General features: G+C 54.8%; 8 protein-coding genes across 8 annotated transcripts; 3 read left to right on the forward strand and 5 right to left on the reverse strand.

Moving 5' to 3' along the window:
- Positions 1-1,895: 1,895 nt before the first annotated feature.
- On the reverse strand, positions 1,896-3,683 carry HMPREF1541_00203 (uncharacterized protein; the record flags this gene model as incomplete). Its single annotated transcript, XM_008712510.1, has 1 exon — positions 1,896-3,683. One exon carries the CDS (start codon positions 3,681-3,683, stop codon positions 1,896-1,898), a length of 1,788 nt encoding a protein of 595 aa, XP_008710732.1.
- Positions 3,684-4,500: 817 nt separating this feature from the next.
- On the reverse strand, positions 4,501-6,279 carry HMPREF1541_00204 (uncharacterized protein; the record flags this gene model as incomplete). The annotated part of the gene is made up of 1 exon (XM_008712511.1): positions 4,501-6,279. The coding sequence occupies one exon, from the start codon at positions 6,277-6,279 to the stop codon at positions 4,501-4,503; it is 1,779 nt and encodes a 592-aa protein (XP_008710733.1).
- Positions 6,280-7,308: 1,029 nt separating this feature from the next.
- HMPREF1541_00205 (uncharacterized protein) lies at positions 7,309-9,318 on the reverse strand (the record flags this gene model as incomplete). Its single annotated transcript, XM_008712512.1, has 1 exon — positions 7,309-9,318. One exon carries the CDS (start codon positions 9,316-9,318, stop codon positions 7,309-7,311), a length of 2,010 nt encoding a protein of 669 aa, XP_008710734.1.
- Positions 9,319-10,629: 1,311 nt separating this feature from the next.
- Positions 10,630-11,337, forward strand: HMPREF1541_00206 (uncharacterized protein; the record flags this gene model as incomplete). Its single annotated transcript, XM_008712513.1, has 1 exon — positions 10,630-11,337. One exon carries the CDS (start codon positions 10,630-10,632, stop codon positions 11,335-11,337), a length of 708 nt encoding a protein of 235 aa, XP_008710735.1.
- Positions 11,338-11,610: 273 nt separating this feature from the next.
- Positions 11,611-12,235, reverse strand: HMPREF1541_00207 (uncharacterized protein; the record flags this gene model as incomplete). The annotated part of the gene is made up of 2 exons (XM_008712514.1): positions 11,611-11,840; positions 11,923-12,235. 2 exons carry the CDS (start codon positions 12,233-12,235, stop codon positions 11,611-11,613), a joined length of 543 nt encoding a protein of 180 aa, XP_008710736.1.
- A 342-nt stretch (positions 12,236-12,577) lies between these two features.
- Positions 12,578-19,327, forward strand: HMPREF1541_00208 (uncharacterized protein; the record flags this gene model as incomplete). Its single annotated transcript, XM_008712515.1, has 1 exon — positions 12,578-19,327. One exon carries the CDS (start codon positions 12,578-12,580, stop codon positions 19,325-19,327), a length of 6,750 nt encoding a protein of 2,249 aa, XP_008710737.1.
- A 648-nt stretch (positions 19,328-19,975) lies between these two features.
- Positions 19,976-21,798, forward strand: HMPREF1541_00209 (uncharacterized protein; the record flags this gene model as incomplete). The annotated part of the gene is made up of 2 exons (XM_008712516.1): positions 19,976-21,451; positions 21,532-21,798. The coding sequence occupies 2 exons, from the start codon at positions 19,976-19,978 to the stop codon at positions 21,796-21,798; spliced, it is 1,743 nt and encodes a 580-aa protein (XP_008710738.1).
- Positions 21,799-22,672: 874 nt separating this feature from the next.
- On the reverse strand, positions 22,673-25,759 carry HMPREF1541_00210 (uncharacterized protein; the record flags this gene model as incomplete). Its single annotated transcript, XM_008712517.1, has 1 exon — positions 22,673-25,759. The coding sequence occupies one exon, from the start codon at positions 25,757-25,759 to the stop codon at positions 22,673-22,675; it is 3,087 nt and encodes a 1,028-aa protein (XP_008710739.1).
- Positions 25,760-25,811: the final 52 nt, after the last annotated feature.

A 25,811-nucleotide genomic window follows, 5' to 3' on the forward strand; every position in this document is an offset into this window, starting at 1 on the left:
ATGAACCTTAATTCCAACGTAAGCTTCCCGACTTAGGTGTTGGTAGAAGGCTGTGCGAAGCGGGCTGACTTCGTAAACTGAGGCTCCAGCCATTAGCGCAAGGATAGACCATCGATCCAAATCACTTATATAAACGATACGACGTTCTGCATCACGGGATTTACTCTCCAGCTTTTCTTCTTGGGCTTGCGTACACTCCGCAGGTGAGGTCGGGATTTGGTTGCTGCAGATATTCGTGACATTTGGGACATCCGTACCAAAACGCGTACACGAAGAAGGGGTGTCGGCTCTGGAACTATCGCTCTTCGACGTAGAATCAGAGTCCCCCTGTCTCAGATCCGCTTCAGTGGAAAGACAGCGAAAGCGAGGCCTCTTGAGCAGACCGTATAGTTGCCTGGCTGTCAATGGACCCCAACGCTGCCTATGATTTCTGGCAGATTCGAGAGCTTTGCTAGCCCGACATCCATCATCAACGACAGTAATCTGCTGAACCTGATGATCTGCCGCGAGAAAGTCGTCCAAGCTGGGACGCCCGAACAATCGAGTTAGCAACTTCACTGCTGGTGCACCGCCCAGAGGTAAATCCGGGTCTTCCATGAAGAGCTGAATAATGTGTGCATCCTCCAGCTCGGAGTCGATGAATGTACCGATGTGAGGCTTACATCCGGTATCAATATTCCGGGGCTTCTCGAATTCTGGGAGCCAGAGCCTCCGAGACATAGCGGTCGCTTAGTGTATGAGATGTCGCAGTTCGCAGTCACTCCAATGGTGGGTTTGGGCCGTCGCCACGTTCTTGCTGTCCGACGAGTACCAAGCTCGGATGGTGGCAGTCCCAGCAAGAAAATGATTCAGTGCTGCACCGATGCAGCAAGAGAAGCCGCCGGATGTCAAGGTTTCACTACGTCGTGGAGTGAGCCAACGAAGTCAGAGTCCATCAGATTTATCGTGCTGTTGAGGAAGGCGGGCGCTCTAAATCTCAGGCTGAATAACAGATGGGGGAAGATAGACACACCAAATCTGTGGTTCAAGCCCATTTTACCCTGCATTCTCCAACAAAAGTGAAGATCGTCAATCGTCGCGCCTTCTGCGTCGCCCATAGGAAGGAATAAAGGGCTGTGCGCGTGGCCTAGTCTCGTGTTGGCTGCCCATTGGGCAGACCACCTGGGCGTTGTTACTGAGCAGCTGAGAGGAAGCACCCGGGCGTCACATCACAGGTCAGGCGACATCACCGACAGAGGGGTATGCAGAAGTTGGACAGCGGCTTACGACAAGGCAGACTCGGTCCGCAGATGGAAGCCACCCTCGACACTCGCATGTCGGGCGTAGCCAAGCATCCCTGTCTCGCCGATGGGGGGTGGGCATCAATGAGCCTTGCATGCTAGCATACTCCCTCGAAGTCGTCCAATGCGATATGCAACGTGGAAGGGCAGAGTCAAGCCGAGACTGCCGAGTTGCCAACAGAATTAATTGGGCAGGTCTATCATAGCGCGGTTGCCTGCCAAGCAAAGCAGGTGTACCAAGGTAATTATTTCGTGCGATCATGATACGGCGATGTAAATCTGGTGTAACTTTTGTTGATGGTGCGGTCGAATATGCCACCGACTCGAGGGATCTACAAAGTCGCTGCTCTACCTGTCGTAGCTTGGTAGTCGCATGACCTGCCCAACGCCTCTTCCATGACAACGGAAGCCTGAGGTTCGTTTCTTCCCGCCGTGCAGTGTCTATGCAAGGTATTCTCGATATGGTAGGGTGTTGGAATATACCGGTGACCGTACAGAAGATATTGAAGAAGTTGTTGTATCCGTAGCAACATCGGTACAAAAGCAACGCCCTATCCTGGTCCGTAGCAACGAGGTATATGCTCCAGCACGCGTTGAGAAACCAACAAGATTGGTTCAATAAGTCTCCGCCCGCTCCGGCTGCCCGCCACCTACATCCTCCTCGTCCTCCTTCGCCAGGCTACTAGCACTAGCATCGTCGCTGGCAACGCTTTTCCTGTCCCTCTGTCTGGGATCCAGGCTCCGCCGCCTCGAGGGCGGCACCCCATCAGCCTTGAGCATCGGCACTCCGGGCACCGGCGGCGGCGGCGGCGTGGCGGCGTTCCCGGCGGGCGGATAAGTCAGCGCGCGCTTCTTGATATCCTGCCCATGGCCACCGGGCGTGATACAGTCGAAACTCTCGCTGATCTCGGGCCACAGCTGGAGGATGGTGCGCTCAAAGTCGCCCATGGGATCCTCTGGCATGTTGAGGGTCTCGATATCCTCCTCCTCGCCCTTGTCATTCCTGCGCGTGACGCGCTTGTGCCAGACGACGTTCTTCATGGCGCCCGCGGGCCCCGGCAGGCTGCGCTGGTGCGGCGTGTCCGGATCCGCCATGTCGCCGGACATGACCCAGCCCTGCAGGGCGTCCGAGTCGTAGAAGCCCTTGTCGTCGTAGCCCTTGCCGCGCTTGCCCATGCGGATGCGCACGCTCGAGTGGAAGGATTCGTTGGTGTTGACGAGGCGGGGCTTGGGTTTCGGGTGGCTGAGCAGGCGCGTGGCGATTTTGTCCGTCATCCACCAGAGCGTGCCGTGCTGGTCGGCGCGCTCGGATTCGGTGTATTCGCCTGGAGTGCGGATCTTGGAGCCCCCGAGCCGGAAGAAGAAGGACATGCTGTTGTGGATCTTGCCTAGGCCCCAGGGCCGTCGGGATGGCATTTGCGCGTTGGGGTTGTCTTTGCGGAGGCGCGCCACGGTCTTCTCGTGGCTCTCGATGCTGAGGCGGACTTGCTTCCAGACGTAGTTCGCCTCGAAGTCAATGAATGGATCTAACTGCGAGACCATCCAGCAGAGGGTGAGGTTTGCCAGGTCGGTATCTGGGTACGAGCCTCCAACGTCGGAATGGACACCTGGAAACCACGTCTGCTTGAGCTTTTTCGGGAGTGCTTGTCCGGCTGGCTTCTCCCAGATGGTAGGCGAGTATGCCCTGCGATGCTCGTCCAGTGCCAGTGCCTGGAAGGCGTATTCGATATTGGGCTCGACCCGGGTATTGACGAATGAAAAGTCCGTTGACGGCGGCTGTGGCAGCAGACCGATCATGGGAATTCCGAGACCGCCAACCGTGTCCCAAACGGCGACTGCTTTCACCGGGATATCCGGCCTCGTAAGCTCGAGCTCCAGCATTTTGCGCTGATACTCTGGTGCGTCAACTGGTGGCACATGACCGGGCCACGGATAGTCCGGGTACTTGGTCCTCCAGTCCGGCTTAAGTTGGTTCTGCCAATCCTCGAATATGGAATCGAAGTTCTCCAAGCCGGTCGACGTCAACAGCCCAATCGCGCGGATCAGAGATGAAATGGAGCGCGCTGTGAACGCGCCCCGGGAGAAGCCAATGATGAAGATCTCGTCCCCGTCATTGTAGTTCTGGCAGATGAAAGAGTAGGCTTCCCGGATGTTTGTCCCCAGGCCCTCACCTGTCGCGCCACCAACGTACTTGACCCAGAGGGACCGCGATCCCGTCCCAACTCCGTTCTGATAGAAGATGATTTGAGGGATGCTGTCGCCATTTTGATCCACACCGACAGGCTTGATGGCGCGAGCGATGCGAGTCACGTTGGAGGGGATCTGATACTGGCCGTCAGAGTCCATCCACGTGCCATCACAGCACACGATAATTCTCTTCCTGCCCGCTGAGGCCGTCGACATTCTGGTGGCTTCTTCCCTGTTGCTCGTACGTGGATTGTAGGGGCGCTGATAGCCGGTCCGTAGCTGCAATAGTAAAATCCAAGATATGTTCCGCTAAATCGCTAATTAAATGATCCAAAGCAAATCAACGCAATAGAGCCATCAAGGCTGGCGAAGGGGCGAAGCGAGCGAATGCCCGTATAAGAGGTCAAGAAATGAGGTCCCCAGTATGGCTCAGCCGCGCTTCGCTAATATAGGGCGCTCCACGACCCGACCGGTGACAAGGGAAGACGGAGTCAGTGTGTGACACAAGAATGCATAGCCCGACGAAAGAGAGGTTCTCTGACAGTGTGGCCTCCAGCGCCACTTGGCGTTGTGAGTGGACGCGTCGCTGTCGCTGGGTACTTTGATGGGAGCTGAGATGTGGTCTGTATTGCACTCAAGAAGCAATACGGATACTACTGTAGTGTAAGGATGGGAACGAGGCGGAGACGTCGATCCGCCAACCGGGCCGTGGCACGCCTAAAGCGGGCGCGAATAGGGGGCTGCTGAAGCCTCTTAACGCAGCCTATTCCCGCAGTCAAGTTTTAGGCCCCCGAAATAGCAGCATCAGCCTTGTGTGTATGGGACAGGGGTGGGACGGTGAGATTCTCGTTCGGTGTCTTGTTCTTGCGGTGTCTTCTCGTTCGACTGAGACCTGTTGCCTTATCGGTGTGCACCCGCTGACAAGGCAACCATCGCACGGGTCAGGTGGACGTCAAATCAGGAGCGAAGGGCAATGGAAATGAGTCAGCTTGTACACACCCTCTTTCTATCTACCGGTACAGCAGAAAAGGGATCACAATTTGGACTTGGGCCTAGCACCCTGGCTCCTGATAACGCCATCGATGAGACTCATGACCTTTGCAAGCCTGTCATCCTCGAGTCGCGGAACCACCACCTGCACACTCAGCGCCGTGCCGAGGTAGACCTTGCGATCCACTGTCTTCTCATCCCACAGCTCACGGCAGCGGTCGTCCCAACTGCCCACCGACTTGCCGGACAGTGGTTTGCCCAACTCGAGGTCAGCCGTGGTCACGTCTCGGACGGGAATGGTGCCACTCGGGTAATCGAACAAGATGATGCTGCTGGTATAGCCCACCGCATTGTAGCGTTCGATCTCCGGCACCGGATGCGGCGCAATGGGACAGACGATGGCGTCGATTCTCCGCTTTCGACGGCCGTGTTCATCCTGCGACAGCCAGATCTTGGCCATCTCCCGCTCCAGAGCAGCCCGTTGAGCCTGTAGACCCGCCACATCGACCAACGAGCGAGGCTTGCCCCTCTTGAAGCGCGTAGACATCCATGGCACCATGGGCTCTTGGGTTGCCTCGATGAGATCGGCCATCGTGTTCGCCCCATCTATACCCATAAGTTTGCTCATGACACTCTGCGCCGTCTTCCACGCCTTTGGCGACGGAACCTCCACCACCTTGATGTTGGGATGGTGACCCAGGCTCGCGGCCACCTCGGAAAGAATCTTGTCAATGGGCGGCAGTGGTGTACAGTTTCCATCACTCCTCATGATGCCAATAACCACTTCTCCTTTCTCACCACTGCCTTTGATCGGTCCCGATGCCTCACTCCATTCCCCCAAAACACAATCCTCCCCGAACAAGCTCGACCGCGGAACCAACTCCTTCATCACGTAGTCCACATCTGCCATACTCCGTGCAATGGGTCCCGCGACCGCCTGCACCCCCGCTCTACCAACCCCGTCCAACCCCACCTGCGCCTGTCCCCCATAAGGCAGCCGACCCTGACCAGGTTTGAACCCGTAAACCCCATTCACCATAGCCGGAATCCTGATACTTCCCCCAATATCCGTCCCGAACCCCACCATCACGCCCTTCATCGCCACCACCACGCCCTCCCCCCCCGAACTCCCACCCGCCGTAACACAACGGTTGACGGGGTTCATCGTCCTCCCAAACACATTATTCACGCTATCCAAACTCGCCAGCGTCTGCGGCACATTCGTCTTACACAGCACCACCGCCCCCAAACTCAACAACAGCTGCACGAGCGCCGCATCCTCCTTGGCGGGCTTGAAGCACAGCGCCGCCAGTCCCGTCGACGAATCCACGCCCGTGACGTGGAAAGTGTCCTTGACGCTGACGGGCAGGCCGTGCAGCGGGCCCAGCAGCTCGCCGTGCCGCGCGAGGTGGTCGTCCAGATACCGGGCGCGGTCGGCCGCCTGCGCGAAGAGCGGCTCCGTCAGGCAGTTGGTGAGCTGGTGGGCGATGGCGGCGCGGTGGGCAAAGGCGTCAGTCACGGCGGCGGCGCTCAGCTTGCGGCGCTGCAAGGCGGAGAGGAGCGTGGCCACCGTGTAGCCTTCGGTGATGTCGCGCTCGGCCGGCGAGAGGAGTTGGCTGGGGATGTGCAGCACGGATTGTGGGCCGTGTTCGAGCTTGGGCGGGTCATGGGGGAGGAGGGAGGCGGAGATGCGCCATTTGGCGGGGATGAGGGCGTCGCGGGCGGCGCGCTTGCGGCGGGCGATGTCGATCCAAGGGGCGGAGGTGGTGAGGAGGGCGGGATTGTCGAGCGGGTAGTGCATTGTGTGGGTTGAGATGTCCATGGTGGAAGAGCTGATTTGTTGGTGATGGGCAGGCTTTCCAGGTGTAGTGGTGAGAATGTCGTTGGTCTGCAAGTGTGGTGTGCAGCTCGAGGACAGATGCTGAGCCGCTCACGCTCTCCTGGAATCGATGTTCAACGGTGGGGTTAGTTGTATTCGATTACAATGTAAGCTGTCTGCTGCAGTAGTGTTGTCTCCCGTCTCAACTCCTCGGCGTCCATCTCCGCACAGTTGGCTGCTCTTGACTTCGAGCCTCGGTTGGAGCCGCTGGGGGGCTATCAACCCAGAATGGCTAGCGACGTGCTCGATATAGAAACTCGCAGCTTTCATCGGAAAATGTCAGCGGGGGTCTGACGCTCTCCCAAACCTGACCAGCGAACGTCACGTCAAGGTCATTTCAGACGTCTTGACCATCAACCAGTCATCGGAATTAATCTACTAGGACATTCGGACTCTCTAGTGGATGCTGGCACGAATGTGTTCAAGCATTGGCCAGCGCCTTACAATAAGCTACAAGCTATCGACATGGCTGCCGCGTAGGTCTGCTCATAGGTTGCTACACATCAGACTCATCCGCCATTAAGTCTCGTGGCAAAAGAGCTTCAACCAGAGAGTAACAAGGAAACCCCTTCGTTGTTATCAAATTGAGAATGCTTCCGGGCGCGGCCGTCGCAGATCATGTTCGTTCGACGCTGGCTTTCCGCTGCAAATGATTCTCGCAGCATCAGCATAGACGGCAAAAGGGCCTGGGAGCAGCACGGAGGACTAGTAAGTATAACAAATGCAACATGAATCCGTTGCATGCAATGAGTATGCTAAGAGTTATCGATTGTCAAGCTGTGTCTCTTGTATGTCAACCGCACTCATGCTTGCTGCAGCTGGCATTGTCTGACAGCTGTATTGCCCCTGAACTCCACGCTGAAAACAAAGCCAAAGTAAATTCACTCAACGCTGAGAATGCTCCCAGCTGAACCTGACTCCCGACGCCATCGCTGCATCTCCTGAGCTTGACGATATTGTCAGTGGCACCTTCTACTCGTCATCCTCGGAGAGTGGGTGCTTCGAGCCAGCACCTGGCCCCAGCTCAGTGTCGTCTTCGGAATCATAGGCACTCGAACTGCTTGAGCTGTCAGGGCTGGAAATTCTTGGACTCCGTGGTCGAGGTCTGGCTGGCGGATCTTCTCCTGGTGGTGAATCCTCTCCTGGCGGCGGATCCTCTCCTCCATTTGGATTGCCTTGAGCGGCCCGGCGCTTCTTAGCAGCCTCGACCTTCTCCTGATTCTCACGAATCAGCTTCATCAGGGAGCGATTATCGTGGCGCTTGCGCTCCTTGGTGGCTTCATCGTCGTCAGACTCAATCCCGGCATCGTAGTTCTCACCGTCCGCAGCAGACTCATCGACATGCCCCTGCGCTGTACGTTCCTTGCTGACAATCCAAGAGACGAGCGTGGCAAGGCCTTGCTTCAGCTCTTCACGCTGGTTGGCCTTGTACTTCTCCGCAGAGACCTTGCGCTTCTTATTGAACCAATTCGAGTCCATGGGAATGCCAAACTCCTCGACATTGGGAAAGAAACGTCGTGATTGTGTCGCGACGGCTTCCGCAGTGCGTTCGCCCCGAATCGCGGCCGTGGCACCAGGTCTCGTACCCACAAAGGCATCGTTGAGGCCATCAGCCAGTTGCTGAATCAGCTGGTCACTCACACCGAACTTAGGCGCGTTGGCAGAGTTGCCGTGAGCCTGCTGGTGCTTCTCAAATGCGTTCTTGAGCGACTGATGCAAAAGGGCATTCTCGATTGGGAACCACACTTGAGACCCTTTGCGAATGAGCACACCCGTGGCTCGAGAGAACGGCTGACGACGAAAGGCGTTGATCTTCTTGATATCATCTTCCTTGCTGAAATCGTACCGTGGCTTATCTTTGTCCTCGGAATCCGTGGAAGAGTCGTCAAGCCTCGGCCACTTGTACTCTTTTCGAGAGAAGGAAACGGCCTTGTACTTGCCGCCGGTGATGTAATCGACGGTGAAGTACTCTTCGGCAAAGTACCGACCAGCTTGGAGCGGTGTGCGATCTGGTTCAATCAGAAAGCCAAAGGGACGTTTGCCACGGTTGTCTTCGCGGAGTGGTGGCAGAGGGACAAGGTTGTCATTGGCAGGGTCGAAGTCATTGACGCGCCGGAAAAATTCGGCTTCCTGCCTCCAGCTGTTGTCGGGGACAGGCGCAAACGTACTTTTTGCAGACGGCATGGGGAGCTCTTGCTGCAAAGAGTCCCTGCGCGTCTTCTGGTCTCTCTTTGCTCTAGCGGCGCCAATGCCCGTTCTAAACCAGATGACGATGGCATGAACCACGTTGAATTGCACATCCTCGGACTGGAGGAACAGCTGCAGAGAGCGCCAGTCGGCACGGCCTGTGAGGGCAATGAGTAGTGCAAGACGTTCGTCTTGACGTTCCTGCTCACCGCTGGCCTTTCGGATCACCTTCGTGCCTTCTGGAGATCTCATTCGGTCGAAATTGACGTGCAGGCGGTTCAATGCATCATCATGGCCCCTCCATTCTTCGCGAGCCACGTGCATATCCCAGCCGGCGAGGTGGAGCAGGAGCACGGCTTCACTGATGGAGAGTGTAGCGCGCATGGCGCCTGGGAGTGACAGGATCAGGTCACGAAACTTGACCGCTGCAGCTCGACGTTCATCCTCGTGGTATGTCTCGCTGGGAAGGTCATCGATGATTCTATGCGCCTCATTCGTGTCGGTGGGTGTGACGGGATTGTTCGCAGTCGCTTGAGGTAGAGCTGGAGCCACAGAGCCTGGCAAGCCGCGTCTCTGATTGATCTCTGCCAGCAGAGAGGTATGTGCAGCGTCAACATCCCAGTTGTTGAGGATAAGATGCCGAAACATCAAGTGACGATGCACGACGTGGGGTTGCAGGAGTCGGCGCAGCACTCGCTCATATGCCAGGCGCTGTCGTTGGGTTGGTAGGAAGCCTGGCTGGCCTGGACCGGATTGTTGCTGTGCATTCGCACGACTAGGTCTCCCACGAACCATGGCGAGATAGAAGAGGAAATGAGGACGATAGCAGTGAAGATAAAGAGTCAAGGAGCACAAGAAAGATAAACAACTCTTGTCCAGGTACCCTGACACGCAGAAGAAGATGTGATGCGTAGCTGATTGATTCGAGGTGGTGATTTGATGCAATGCTGGAAGAGTGTTGTTGAAGTTAATGGGGAGAAAGAAGACAGAAGCGCAAGGAAACAACGCGGCGCGATGTGTGCTTATAACATGTAGAACTCTTGGCAGTGTCTCGTCGTCACGGTGTCACGCTTAGTGACAACAGAGGAGATAGGCGGATAGGCTGGTGACCTGCCTTGTAGCGGCCAGAGTGACAGCAGCACCACAAAGGTGAAGTGCAGGCAGGACAGTGACACATGACGGATTTTGGAGCAGAGGAATTGAAGTGACTGAATAAGGCTGAAGACTGATAGCGGCTGCGGTTAATTCCTATATACAAGTTATAGAGCGTTAGAAGACTGCAGGAGTGGTACGGCACGATATGCTGACAAGACGACCAGGCATGCTTTTATGCAATTGGAACCACAGTCCAGAAGCTTCTGGGCAAACTGACCTGTTGGACACAAACAGTCGAGTCCAAACAAGGCAGCCATAGCAACAAAGGCCTGCAAAAGGTCTGCTAGTCGTGCTGGGACAATGGTTTAGTGAGGACGCGAAGAGACCTCTTGATCTCCATTGACATCATACCAGACGCATAGCAAACTTACCGCCGAGCACTCGCGGCATCGATGTGACCGAGCTTTCCAACGCAGGGTTCTCAGGTGTGGAGGAAGAGGATCTCCAGTTTCACCCAGGAATGCCGTATCACAGCCGCGATGGTGGGCGGTCGAGGTCTACGGCCGCCAGATCGATGAATGACATTAGAGCGATGATATGGAAACCTGGATGGTTCAGACTATGACTTTTGAGAGTGTTTAATCGTGGCAGAAGAGTTGTCTCGTAGAAAGGGCCAGAGGGGTAATCAATTCCAATTCGTGCAAGCTCGTCGGTTTTCAGCTGTTTTGAGTGATCATGAGCCTCTGGAGATTCGCATGAGGCTCGATGAGGCAAGGTCTGAGAGTAGTCTTGCTCAGCCGATGATGGAATTGCAGACGGTGTTGATGGTTTCATGGGATGTCGTCGACGAGATGCGCTAACCCGAATAGGAAGCAGGGCATTTGAGTCGAACTTCTCAGGACCAACGACCACATCCCACGACTACAACCCTGCAATACCCTACCCAGGGCTGCAGCCGTCATGAACGCACGCTAGAACTACCCTTAGTTTGGCGTCCCTGTAGGAGATACCATGGCCATTGAATCGCCAAAACGCAAACGAGGTGATGAAAGTCCAGGAGGAGCCGGCAAGCTGACACCCTATCCTATCCTGCAGTCGGATCTGCAGGTCAGAGAGGAAGGCAGTCCCAAAACGGCTGTCACAAAGGGCTTTCAGAGATTACAGATTCAACAAATCGAAAATTACGAAGCAGAAGATGCTGACGAGCGTGAACGGAAACGAAGAGTCTGTTCAGCTGAGGAGATTGACGAAACTCCTACATCGTCTCCGACGCCTTGCCCCGCCCCGGAGACTACTGGGGTCCACGGGAAAGCTGAGAGTGTGTCTCCAGCAGTACCGTTCACTTTTACCCACACAGATTCGCTGCCAGGCCCGCCTAATACAGACACTCGACCCAAGTCGCCAGTGATGTCCAACGAGGTCAACGAGGTCAACGAATTTTACTGGCATGATTCCGAGATTACGGGACACGATCCAGTCGATCCGATGGATGATGGCTATGGTATCAATGGAATTGGCTTCAAGCCTACGCCAGCGATAGCCTTCCAGCGCTCACAGCGGCGGAAGCAGCAGCTCATTGAGTACCGGAATCGTGAAGCCAGAGAGGCTAGGCAGAGACGCAGCGAACGAAGGAGAATGGGGTCCGCAGAGGTCCAAGACACATCGGTATCAGACGAAAATAACAAGACCAGAATTCAGGTCCGATTCGAAGATGGGTAGAGTTGAGCCAACAGGTAGGCGAAGGTAACCCGAGCTACCAATCGAGAGGTCTCAAAGTGTGGAAGACCTCATATTGTACAGCAGAGGATATTGTATCAGCACCTGCCAGCATATAGCAAAGCGACAGATGGCCGGTTTCGTTACCAGAAGCGCATCTCTGGCCACAGACCATGACCCGCTACGTCAGTATTGAGCGCCAGAATACTGATCCTTGGACGCGCTTGACAGGACTTGGGGCAGTCATTCTGCGCTCCGATCCATTTCTGTTACAGCTCACCACCATTTGGACTTCTTCTGCACCTCTTCCGCTTTGATGGCCGCCTCTGCGGCCGCAGCCTTCTCTTTGGCTCTTTTCTCATTGAGCATCTTCATTCCGGCAACGGCCGCGGCCATGCCTTTGGCTTCCTCCAACCTCCGCTGCTCGCACCAATAGTACATGAGTGAGGACGTAACACAAAAGCCTCCAACGGCCCAGTTCGTGGTCGCAAGCATCGATGCAAGGCCTGAGAGAGTTAGTCGCAACATCAATGACCCACGAAGAGCATGACTCGCCTTTGAGGATGAATCGAAGTCCACCAAGCGCACCTCCTGCTCCGATGCCTACCATTAGAGAATCTCGAGCACAGCCCGTCTGGTACCACGACGGCCGTCCCTCTTTATTGAACTGGTCGAATCTTAATGCGTCCCACCACCTCGGCTCAGCAGGCTTCCCGCCTGCAGAATTGAATGTCCCTCCCGGCAGCGTATTGACTGGATCTTTGGGGTTGCCAAAAGCTTCCCACATCTTGCCAGCCTGTGTTTGCGGAAAGTCATGTTTCGGTCGTCTTCTGGGACGGTCACCTTGTTGTGGCGACTCGTCGCTGGGTGTGCTTTGCGCTTGCCTCGTATCGTCGGCCATTATGTAGCAATCGAACAATATGCGCAGAGGTGCAGCTGCAGCCAGCAACAGGTGATGATGCCGACCATAACTTTCGCGTCCGCATTACACCCAGAGTGGTTTAGGGCACAGAGAAGAGTGGCTCCTTGGTAATTTAAATTACTGTACGATACCAATATTTCCATTAAGCGCGTCGCGTGTTGAACGCGTCGCAGAGCGGCCCCTCATGCACTGTTTAACCACCTTACCTTCTACCTCCGCTGCTCTCACGTTTAGACCTCATCTACGATCTCGGTCCACGGATTACACTCGACAGCCGCGGCCACATATGCAGGCGACTCAGACGCCAATTAAACAGTCGCCATGCCCGTGCGAAAGCCCAGCAAGTATGGCAACAACCTCAGAGCGGCTAAGTCCTCGGTCCGGTCGCAACGACCCAGGACGATTGAGGCTTCCGAACTTCGATCGACCGAGGGCACATCCCAAGATGAAAAGATGCAGGCGACCAGGCTTGCAAACAGTATAGACGAGGCTATGGGCTTTCCCAAATTCGATTCTGGAAAGAAAAGAGTCGGGTGGCTCTACAATATGCACAGTACCTCGATAGAGGACTCGAGAGTGCCGGGCGGTCGTGCTGGTGTGGACTTCTACTTCATTGACGATAATGGCGACAATTTCAAAGCCACCGTTGAATACGATCCTTACTTTTTGATCGCAGTCAAGCGCGGACGAGAGCCAGAGGTGGAGGAATGGTGTAAACGCATGTTTGAGGGCATGGTCAAGACAGTTTTGAAAGTTGAGAAGGACGACCTTTCGATGCCCAATCACTTGCTGGGATACAAGAGAACGTTTCTTAAACTCACATTTCCTAATGTTTCCGACCTGTTATCCGTTCGGAAGGTCATCATGCCCATTGCGGAGAAGAACAAGGACAAGATCACCGCAATGGACACCTACGCCGAAGTAGCAACTGCTACCGCTGGATTCGATATCTTTGACGAAGAAGCTGTCCAGGATAAAAGATCAAATGCCATTCTTGAGGCCAGCGAGTACATTACCGACATTCGAGAATACGATGTGCCATACCACGTCAGAGTTACTATCGATCTGGACATCCGGATAGGCAAATGGTACACCGTGGAGGCGAAGCATGGGCAGATATCACTCACCTGCATCGAGGAGCGACTGCAGCGTGCTGACCCCGTGGTCCTGGCATTCGACATCGAGACCACGAAACTGCCTCTGAAATTTCCAGACGCTGTCATTGACCAGGTCATGATGATATCGTACATGATCGATGGACAAGGGTTTCTCATTGTCAACCGCGAGATCGTGTCGGAGGATATTGCAGATTTCGATTATACACCTAAACCTGAGTATCAGGGGCCCTTTCTCACCTTTAATGAAAAGGACGAACGTGCTCTCCTCGAGCGTTTCTTCGACACTATAAAACAAGCGCGACCGACAGTCATTGCGACTTACAACGGTGACTTCTTCGATTGGCCTTTCGTCGAGGCGCGTGCGAGTGTGCTTGGGATCGATATGTACGCGGAGATCGGGTTTCGCAAAAACAGCGAAGACATCTACCAGAGCAACTATTGTGCCCATCTTGACTGCTTCGCGTGGGTGAACAGAGACAGCTATCTTCCTCAAGGGAGTCGAGGCTTGAAAGCTGTCACAGTTGCGAAGCTCGGCTACGATCCTGATGAGCTCGACCCCGAATTAATGACACCCTACGCCAGTGAACACCCTCAGATCTTGGCTGAATATTCAGTCTCAGATGCGGTTGCGACCTACTACCTCTACATGAAGTATGTCCATCCATTTATCTTCGCTCTGTGCACTATTCTGCCCCTAAATCCAGATGACACACTGCGCAAAGGTACTGGCACCCTTTGTGAGATGCTCTTGATGGTGCAGGCAGAGAAGAAGAACATCGTTCTCCCGAACAAGCACAAGGAGCCTCGAGAAGCATTTTGGGGAGGCCATCTACTCGACTCAGAGACGTATGTTGGTGGTCACGTCGAAAGTATTGAGGCTGGAGTATTTCGAGCCGATATTCCGGTCAATTTCGCAATCGAACCCGAAGCTATTGACGAATTGCTACGGGATCTGGACGACGCTTTGAAGTTTTGCATCACAGTCGAGGAAAAGAAATCATTGGACGATGTTACGAATTATGACGAAGTCAAGAAAGATATTACTGAAAAGCTCTTGAGCCTGAAGAATACACCTAATCGACTGGAGCGGCCCCTGATTTACCATTTGGATGTCGCGTCCATGTATCCCAACATTATGACCACCAACCGGCTGCAGCCCGATTCTATGATCACTGAGTCCGACTGTGCTGCGTGCGATTTCAACAGACCTGGAAAGACCTGCGACCGTCGCTTACCATGGGCATGGAGAGGAGAATTTCTGCCCGCCAAGCGAGATGAGTACAACATGATCAGAAGAGCCGTTGCGAACGAGACGTTCCCTGGCAAAGGCCCGAAGTCTTTGGTGCGAACATTCCAAGATCTGAGTCTCGATGAACAGGCGTCAATTGTACGGAAAAGGCTACAAGACTATTCCAAGAAGATCTACCACAAGATTCACGACTCGAAGACCATCGAACGAGAAGCCATCATTTGCCAAAGGGAAAATCCATTCTACGTCAACACCGTCAGAGATTTCCGTGATCGAAGATATGATTACAAAGGCAAGCAAAAGGTCTGGAAAGGGAAGACTGAGGAGCTTAAAAGCTCGGGTGCTCCTGCTACAGAAGTTGAGGATGCGAAGAAGATGATTACCCTCTTCGATTCTCTGCAACTAGCGCATAAGGTCATCTTGAACTCATTCTATGGCTACGTTATGCGAAAAGGCTCCCGGTGGTATTCGCTCGAGATGGCTGGTGTCACCTGCCTCACAGGTGCTCGTATCATTCAGATGGCTCGTGAACTAGTAGAGAGGATTGGTCGTCCACTCGAGCTTGACACAGACGGCATTTGGTGCATGCTACCAGCTACGTTCCCTGAGAACGTTCTTGTGACGCTCAAGAATGGCAAGAAGTTGGCTGTCTCATACCCTTGCATCATGCTCAACCATCTGGTGCATCGCAAGTTCACTAACCATCAGTACCAAACGCTCTCCGATCCGAAGACGCTCAAATACGAGACTCACAGCGATAACTCGATCTTCTTTGAGGTAGACGGACCTTACAAGGCCATGGTTCTTCCTACGTCCTTGGAAGAAGACAAGAATCTGAAGAAGCGATATGCTGTTTTCAATCACGACGGCAGTCTTGCTGAGCTGAAGGGCTTCGAAGTCAAGCGAAGAGGTGAATTGAGACTGATCAAGATCTTCCAGACGCAAATCTTTAAGGTCTTCCTGGATGGCACTACTCTGGCTGAGGTTTATAGCGCAGTTGCCAGAGTAGCCAACCGCTGGCTTGATGTTCTCCACCAACACGGAACTACACTTGCAGACGAAGAGCTGATCGACCTTATCTGTGAGAACAAGAGTATGACGAAGACACTCGAGGAGTACGGAACACAAAAATCCACGTCCATCACAACTGCGAAGCGTCTAGCAGAATTCCTTGGTGAGAACATGGTGAAAGATAAGGGTCTTAATTGCAAATACATCATCTCGGCAAAGCCTCGCAACGTTCCAGTCACCGATCGAGCCATTCCTGTGGCCATTTTCTCGGCCGAGGAAAACGTAAAGCGCCATTATCTTCGCCGTTGGTTGAAAGAGGATCCTCAAGATATGGACCCCAGAACTGTTATTGACTGGGACTACTACCTCGACCGTCTCGGCTCAGTCATTCAAAAGCTTGTTACGATCCCGGCTGCTCTGCAGCGAATCGAGAATCCTGTGCCTCGTGTTGCTCACCCCGAATGGCTGCAGAAGCGCATCAATACAAGGGATGACAAGTTTCAGCAGCAGAAAATGACGGACCTGTTCAAGAGGGAGAAGAAGCCTCTATCAGAGGTTCCGTTGAATCTGCTCGACCATCGACTGCCTGCTTCAGGTGATGTTGAAGACGTCCTTGACCACCAACTCAAGCCTCGAGTCCAGCCGCAACCGACTGTGCAGAAGCGCAAGGCAGTGGACTCGGCCAATGCCGATCCGTTCGCGTCGCTTCCTGCTAAAATGCCGGACATTGATGAGGACTATCCGGCGTGGTTACAATATTCGAAGCAGAAATGGAAGATCCAGAGGCAAGCTCGAGCTCGTCGGCGGCAGCTCTTTGGAGAACGTACCAACGTGACCACCGATGCTATTGGGAGCTTCTTCCGCAACCAAGCAGAAATGTTGTTTATCAATACGTGGCAGGTGTTGCAACTTCGCGACGGCGACACACCCGGTGAGGTCAAAGCTTTCGTTTTGATTGGCAACAAGATTCACACCCTTTCGATCAAGGTGCCACGCGTGTTGTACCTTAACCTGAAAGGCGAAGAGCTCCCTGACATTGAAGTTCCAGATTGCGAGGTTGAGAAGGTGACCCACACATTGCCGAATGGCCATCCGTCTGTACACCTGTTCCAGTTGACCATGAGCGAAGATACCTATCTCCGAGAAGCCGAGAATGTGTCGCTGCTCTGCAATCATTCCAGCGTCGAAGGTGTCTACGAGCAGCAGATGCCTCTATTCACACGTGCGATTCTCAAGCTGGGGAACCTGTGCTCGTTTGACGAGAGCCAAAAGGGTGTACTTGGAAAAGGCCTCGATCAAGGCTTCGATCTCTCATCCCTGATCAGAAGCCCTGCGCAGTCGTCGTACGTGGAGGATCCTGGCATGATGAGCTACCTTTACCTGTACCACATCGCTGCTGGTGAACGCCAAGTTTTCGCACTCATGTCAACTGCTCGCCTGGAAGCTCACATCATTGTGCTTAGCCGTACACGCGACGTACAGGGCCTGCCGAATGTCGAGAAAATGTACTCGGAGCAACTACAGCGCAAGAACCAAGCCGCTGCGGAGGCAGGCGAGCCAATTCCTGCACCAGTCTTTGATTATCAGGAGACGTTGAAATTCAAGACATCCCAAGTTACAACGAAGCGCAAAGCTCACCTTGAAATTGCCGACATCATCAAGAAATGGAAATCGGAGGAGACGCGGCCAACTATGCTCATTATGCAGACTACGCAGCGCCAGCAAATCATGCACGACATCAGGATATTGAAGGAGTATCCAGTCATCAATCTACGGACGGACGAGGTGGATGCTGATTTCCCACCACTTGGTTGGCAAGCTTTCATTTTCAAACGTCTCGTTGGTCATTATTTGACCATGGAAAATTGGCTTTCGCATCTCGTCGAATTGGCTCGATATGGCGACGTGCCTGTTTGTAACCTTGAGAAGGACGATCCCCGATACCTCATTGATCTGGCATACGCACGCCGCCTGCAGAGCAACAACGTGGTCTTGTGGTGGGCGGGCAATCCGCGGCCAGATCACGCCGGCCATGAGAAGGACGACATTCTCGGTTCTTTGCAGGACGTGGTTGAGATGCCGAAAATCAACAATGCTGGCGCGTACACTTCCGTCTGCATTGACGTCGAGGTTCAGAATCTGGCTATCAACACCATCCTCACATCTTCGCTGATCAACGACCTTGAGGGCTCATCGGACTCGGTTGCGTTCAATCCGGCTACTGATGACTTTCCATCCGATGAGGCTGGTGGCATCGCCAAAGCTCAGTCAGGGTTTGCGCAGGCGTCATTGCAAGTGCTCCGGGAGATGGTCAAAAGCTGGTGGACTGAAGCCTGCATGGGCAATCGTCTAGCCGACCTTATGGTTCAACATCTGGTGCGGTGGATTCAGTCGCCAGCATCCTGCTTGTATGACCGGCACTTGCATTACTACGTGCAGATGATGTCCAAAAAAGCGTTTCAGCAGCTAGTGACGGACTTCCGACGCGTGGGTTCTCAGGTTGTCTACGCCAGCCCGACACGCCTTCTGCTGCAGACCTCGAAGCAGGACGTTACTAATGCGTACGCATATTCGCAATACATCCTCAAAGCCATCAAGCAGAAACCATTGTTCAACTTCATCGAGCTCGCAATTACAGACTATTGGGACGTTCTGCTTTGGTACGATCCGTACAACTATGGTGGGAAGGGCACGTCTGAGATCGATGAGCATACAGATGACCAGCGGCTGGACACCGTTGTCTACTGGCAAGTTGCGCAATTTTTGCCCGCGTCACTTCAACCAATTTTCGAGGACTGGATCATTGAGTTCATCGAGACCATCCTTAAGTTGAAACGCCCGGAGGCTAGCCAGGAAGTTGACGGTACACCACGGCAAACACAGCTTCCTCAAAACACTTTCATCAGCTTGACCGAAGACCCCACTAGCACGGTGGTTACGAGCGTCTTGCAAGATGATTTTTCCAAACCTTTGACGAAGCAAATCAAGGCTCTCATCCGTCGACAGCGGGATGAAATGCTTCATCCTGAGCTAGAGACGGACTGGCACTTTCCATCACACCTGCCGGGCGGCAGTCTTGCTCACAAAGATGGTTCGCAGCGGAGAAGAGATCCCGTGCTGGAGCTTGTAAAGGCGCTGATGCAGATGGTCTCGCTCTCGAAGCCACTTCAGCTCGAGGCTCGGCTTTTGCGCAAAGAACTACTGCAGCTCTTTGAGGTACGCGAGTTCGGGACAGAGGCTCGTTTTGAGAACCCAAGCAAGAGCCTTCAATTCGATACGCTAGTCTGCGACCAGTGTACTGCTCTACGCGAAATGGACTTGTGCCGCGATGAGGATGTCATTCCAGCTCCCAATCCAGAGGACCCATCGCAGATGGTAGAGAAGCCATGGAACTGCCACAGCTGCGGAAACGAATTTGACCATCATGTACTGGAGGAGGGACTGATAGCTCGGGTTGAGCAAGAGATGGTGAGGTGGCATACGCAGGACTTAAGGTGTACGAAGTGTGGTGGGCTGCAGGGCGAGGATAGTGCTCTTCGGGAGCATTGCACGTGTGGTGGTGAATGGGGCCCAAGTGTGGACCGGAGCGGCATAAAGGAGAAGGTGAGAGTGATGCAGCGTGTGGCTGATACCTACGGTATGCGGCTCTTGACGAGTGTCATTGAGGGTGTCAAGACAATGGGAATGGTGTAATGGCATGGATGAAGCGCTTGACGAATTGTGTATGCATAGCGAGGTGTTGGCTAGAACATTTCTGGCTGGTCGCTTCTGAGCCTGTTGTCAGATCGAATGATATATATATATATATATATATATATATATCTCAAACTGGCCACAGACATTTGGTATGTTGTGGGGACACTGGGTAGGGAGGATGTAGCTGGTGTAGGCGGTGGTGAGGCTCGCTGTCAGGCTGAAATCCGGGGGGCGCCGCGGTGGTGTCCACTTTGCGGCTGTTGGACGCCAAGGACAACCGCCTCGTCGTCTGGCTAGAGGGGTACGCTTCCATCTTTAACTCATCTTCACCCTCCGACAACTTGCTCGCCATCTGTATACTCACGTAGACACCTTGAATTCATCTATATCGCATCGTGGTGACAACTTGACAGCGCCATCCTCACCACCGATCTGAATCTCATCTCACGCCGCCCTGTCGCGTTCACACGAGCAACTCCTACACCCCTCAATCTATTCACAGTTCCGTTCGAGATCTACACGTATCTACATCGACGAAAGCTGGTGGACCCGGTCCTGTCCGGCGAACGGCATCGAGGCCGCGAACTACCGCCCTCGCCCCTGCCTGCATTCTTCTACGACGCTTAAGAGTGGAGGACTGGCAAAATGGAGAATGCTCCTCAAGCGCGGCCGGCGCAGGCTGGCTCTCAGCAGCAAGCCTCCCTGATCAGACCTGAGCAAGTTTCTCGACTTCCACAGCTCACTCCTCAACAGAAGCAGCAGTATGAACAGGCTGTGCGAAGGTTCTGGGAGGTTATGAATTCGACACCTCAAGGAGAAGCGCGCCATAACGAGGCATACCAAAAACTGGTCCAGACTTCACAGACTCTCATGCAGGGCATGAAGAACTTCCAAGCCGCTCAGAAACGCAGACAAATGCAGCAGCAACAGGCGGCTCAAGCGGGCGCCAGTGGAGGTCAGGCAGCAGGGCCACCAGCGCAGGCACAAGCACCGTCCCAGGTACAGGCGCAGGCGCAGGCTCAGGTCCAAGCCCAGCCACAACAGCCTGCTCAGCATACCAATGCGCTGCAGTTCAGTCAGCTGCACGCTGATATTCAGGACAAAGTCAACCAATTGACCTTCTACTACCCTCCAGCCATGATCGAGGGCACGAAGCAGGCCGAGGACTGGCTCAGGGAAGCCAAAGCCCGATATGGTCAGGCACTCCAGCGCATGCAAGTTGCAACAGCAAAGATGGATGAACTCAAACGTCAAGTAGCACAGCGTCAACAGCAAGGCAATCCGCTGAGCCAACAAGAGCAAGAGGGGTTCCGTAATAAGCTGTCACAGTGTCAAAAAGCCATTACTGAATCACAGAGCTTCATGGAAAAGTTCAGGCAGCAACAGCAAGACTTTCGCCAACAACAGCCACAACATCAATTTCAAAAGCCGCAACAGCAACAACAAGCAGCCCCAGGAGCAGAGACACAGACGCCTGCTTCAGCCGGGGGCATGCAGCCAAACGCGCAAGGACCTCCCGCACATTCGATCAGCAGTGCAGTCTCTGCTGCTCGAAATCAACAGGCTCAATCAGGCTCTGCCCAGGCAGGTAGCCCTACCAACCCGAACGCACCTTCACAACCCAACCCTGCCGCAAGTGCGACCCCCATCAAACCCGAGAGTCAAGAGCAATCTGTCTTTGCAGCACAGGCACAGGCTGGCGCACTCAATCAATCAATGCCGGCTCCTCAATCAGCTGGAGCTCGACCTTCCAGCCAACACCAACCGCAATCCGCCCTCCAACAGCACGCCTCGCAGCAAAATGTCCATGCGCATCCACTGACCGCCAACCTCAACGCGTCCAAGGCTCCGCCCGCCGCAATCACCAAGAATCTCCAAGTGTCCGATCCGCGCCCAGTGCAAATGCCTCCCTCACGCCCGACTCTGACTGGTGGCGCAGGCGTTGGTCTGCCTGGCCAGCTTGCGCAGCCTGCGATTGCCACCCTTCCTGGTTATGTGCTTGAATCATCTGAAGATGGGCGACTGTTGTCCAAGAAGAAGCTCAACGAACTTGTCCGCGAAGTTTGTGGTCCCATTGGCGACGGTGATGATGGGGATGGTTTAACTCCTGATGCTGAAGAGGTACTGATTTCCGCGCCTCTTTCACCTTTCTGTCTTTTTTTTGAATGCTTCAACTACCTCTACTAACACCATGCGCACAGATATTTCTTCAAGTAGCGGATGACTTCGTCGATGACCTCGTAGCCGCAGCATGCAAACTTTCGAAACTACGTGGAAGCGCCACCCTCGAGCCACGCGATCTGCAGATGGTGCTGGAGCGGCAGTACAACATCCGCATCCCGGGTTTCTCAACCGACGAAGTACGCACCGCGAGACGTCCTCAGCCGGCAGCGGGCTGGGCGCACAAGATGGCCGCGGTGCAAGCGGCGAAATTGACGGGTGGTGCCGGCGGATTGAATAATGCCTAGAAGGCCAGGCTGTGCGGTAGAGACGGGAGAAGTATGACTCTGGAGGTGCAGGCAGTCAACTAACCCCGGCATGGTGGTTGATGAACTCATTCGTAATGGGACTATGGAAAACAGAACGTCGCGGAGCATCTTACAGGGCCGCGCAAGCGATCGTCGATGGCGTGGGAGTCAGAGACATCATTTCCCACAATGGTCTGCATTATTGGTATGGAGGCATAGCGCATCTGGCAGCACGGGGAAGGCAGAGGAGGGACGTTTGGCATTTCGTCCTTCTCCCATCAACCTGCGGAATCATTACCAAGTGCAGTACAGACAACCACTCTCCGACTTGGCTTTCAAGTCATTCAAATCAGATTCCAAGCCTACCTTCTCCACTCAGGTGGGATCTTATGCGCGTCACTCCATGCCTTGATTGTGACGGTGAAAATCATCCCTATCCCACAAGTGCCAGTGAGTGCTCTTTCAGCGAATGATTGTAACTGTAATTGTCTCGCTGCTCTGCTCCCCGTGGTACTTCTGAATTGGTTTCAAGCTGAACTACGGTTCGTGTCATGGAAGTCGCACGGGATAGCGGCGAGGCCTTCGTGCTCATATGTCCATGCATACACGTCCAATTTGTGGCATGTAGATACAACCCCCTACCGGCCATGTCAGATGTCAAAATATCAAAATATCAAAGCGACAAGAAGACCCATGCAATATCGATCATTTAATCGCTCAACCGCTCAATCGCTCAATCCGAACCGAATTCGTGAACGCCTCTCGCTCAGACAAAATGGAGTCCTCAAGCTGTACCGTTACCGATCCCCCTCTCTCCTCTTTCCCTCCTCCTCCTCCTCCTCCTCCTCCTCATCACCATAATCCTCGTCGATATCTAGATGACATTACTCTGGTCATATTCCCCCTCCGGCACCCTATTCCTGTTCCTGTCCCTCCCCCCACCCCCATCACCACCCCTGCCATCATCATCATCCTCCTCTTCCCGCTCCGTTTCTGTCCCATCCAAAGACTCCGCCGCGTCATGAAACACGCCGCTCCCACTCCCACTACTTGCGAATCCCGCCTCTTTATACGGAATCTCGCTTTCGCCCGGATCCTGACCCTCCTCCTTCCCCTTTGATAACTCTCCTGCTGATGCTGCTCCATCGCCAATTCCTCCATCGCCATTCCCCGACTGACCTCTCCTTGACTCTACTGTTGACGCTTCTCCTCCTCTTCCTCTTCCATCACCATCACCATCACCATCACCATCACCATCATCACCACCAAAAGCGACCTCCCACCCCACAGCATCGCCCTTCAACTCGTGGTTGAAACTCACGCTGTTCCTGGCGGCGGGCAGTTGCGTATCTGCTTGTCGATACTGTTGCTGGTGCTGGTGCTGCTGTTGCTGATACCACTGCTCTCCATCCCTACTGCCATCGGTCCTCACGGTGTCACTGTCTGCACCGTTCATCGACGCCCGAGAGTCAACGACATACCGCGAAACGCCACCACTGCCGTTGACGCTGGCGCGCTTGCTGCTCTTGCGGGGTACTTCCAGCTTGGGCACCGACAGTTCCACCCCGTCACTGGCGTCTTCTTGCTGCTGTTTCTGATGTTCATTGCTAAAAGTATTCATTGCTTTGGCGTTCCCATTCGTCCCCGTACTCTTGACAGTGCCGCTCGCATCCCCATCTCCACTCCCGACTAATTCGCCACCACTAGCGGCGCCCGCCGGGCTAAAAGGGTACGGTGTCTGGCTGACATTGCTCTGCCGCACCGTGACCCTACCCTCACTACGTTGGCTGCGCCGGCTGCGCTGGCTGGGCGTTCTTTGCACCACTCCCCACTCGTCTACGTCCTGATCCCGCTTGTGCGTCGCGCCAAGCGAGTCCGATAGCAGCTCCGGCTTCGTCACGTACCGCACCACGGTCGCCTGGCTGGCGCTAGAATCGACGGTGCGCAGCGGTGGTGGAATTGGGGCGCGTCGAGGTTGCTGCTCTTCTTCGCCTTTCTGCTCTTGGTGATACTCATGCAGATGATCGTGCCGCTGATTGTACACACGGTCGACATCATCGTTGTGGTACCACGAGCCGGGGCGTGTGACTTCGTCGTGAATCATGTATGGGCGGGCACGGGTACGTGCGTCGGGCGAGGCGGCGGGTGGGGAGGAGTGGTATTCCTTGTCGAGGGAGGAGCGGGATGTGCGGCGGCGGAGAGTCGGGGAGCGGGATGCACGAGAGCGGTGGTTGGTGGTGGTATGGGTGGGGCTTGTTGCGGCGTCCTCGATGTGACGCTTCGCGCCGCCTGGGGTGACGTCTGCTTGTCGATCTGCGCTTTGGCGTAAGGATGCGTTGCGTGATGGGTTGCTGGGCTGTGTAGAAGAGCTGATGGTGATGGAGCGGCGTTTGGAGGTGGAGTTGGCTTTGGAGAGATGCGAATGTCGGGAGGAGCGCTGGGACCCGGAGATAGAGATTGTGGAGGGGGCCACGGGCGTGGCGTGTAGTGGGGAGGGACCACGCGAGTGTGGATATGGTGGCTGAGGATGGTGATGGTGGTGATGCTGCGGATGGAGTTGCGGGTGGAGAGAAAAGGCGGAGGGAGCGGCGGTGATGGGAACTGGCAAATTGATAGGGCTGCCACCGGCACGCGAGGCATTGGAGTCGAGGAAGACACGGAGATTGATTGTGTTTTCGCCAGCTGCGAGTAAGGGATGTTGGAACGCATTGGTGTCTTTCTTGTTGTCACTCTTGCTTTCGCCCTTGGCCTTCTTCTGAGCCTTGCCGTTGTCGTCACCTTCCTTGTCCTCTCCTCCCGTACCGCCCCTCTCGCCATGTTCACTCGTGCTCCACGTCGTGCCCGGCAGCCAGACGAAATCATCGAAATCCTGCGCCAGATCCGCAAAGTTGAACCCCCTCCCCCTTTCCGCCGGCTGAAATTTTTGGCCAACTTGGACATCCAGGTCCAACAGTTCCTTGTGGACCGGCTTGTAGCTCATCATGCGGTTCACGATGGCCGGTGGGAACTCGGCATTGCTCAGACCCATGAAGCCCGCAACCACGGGCTTGATATCCAGGTCGAGTCTCACATCCTCCAGGCCCTCGTAGCCGCCCGAGCCCTTGGTCAACAACACGACGAACGTGAACTCACGGGGCAGGCCCGACTTTTGCAGACGGTTCTCCTCCAGCGTCCACATGATCTCGGCGTCCTCGAGGTCATACTGCCGGCCGAACCAGGAGTGCAGGCCGCGCATGGATCCCTGAATCCTCATCATCTCGAACAGTTTGTACGAGCCGTTGATGCCACCCGAGGGGGAAAGCGTGGCGTTCGCAGGCCCCTGAGAGACGCCTAGTGAGCCTGCCAGATTGAAGTTCCAGGTCAGCGTCTCGGGCGAAATGGCGCCGAAGAGCAGGTGCGGCGCGTGTCGAAGGAAGCGTGGCGGTGAGTCGCGCAGCGAACGCATGCGGTCCGGAGGGAGGGCGTCAGAGGAGCGGATGAGAGCCGTGCTGGGGTTGGCGACCGGGTCGGTGTGTCGTGTCTGCGTGCCGAAGTCGCGGGCGTCGGTCTGGCTGCTGACGCTGTGAGCGAGTTTGCTCAATGGGCGGTTGGCACCGGTGGAGGAGTCCTCATCGGCACGGTGCAGGGCGACGCTGATCTCGGCGGATTTAAAACGGAAATGAGACTTGGATGGGTGGAAGACAAAATTGATGGCCACGAAGCGCACGTTTTCGATCAAGTCTTCGGAGACCATGGGAGAGTCATAGAAGCCGGACTGCAAGCGCTGGATGTGAGCGGTGATGTAGCTCCCGCCCGGCAGCCTTCGCTCGTAAATACATTTCTGATTGACGTTGAAGCGGTAGTCGGTGCTGTTCGGGTCGCGGGATTTGCGCGCGACGGTCCGGGGCGTCAGGGGTGAGGTGTGAGGCTGGGCGGTTGACGGTGGCACCGAGGTGTTTAGGCGGTGGAACCAGGATGACATTGTGTTTTCGGTGCTGGGAAAGACGGACAACAAAAGGGTTACATGGTCATAA

The sequence above is a fragment of the Cyphellophora europaea genome (genome assembly GCF_000365145.1).
Source record: "Cyphellophora europaea CBS 101466 unplaced genomic scaffold supercont1.1, whole genome shotgun sequence".
Taxonomy (NCBI): Eukaryota; Fungi; Ascomycota; class Eurotiomycetes; order Chaetothyriales; family Cyphellophoraceae; genus Cyphellophora; species Cyphellophora europaea.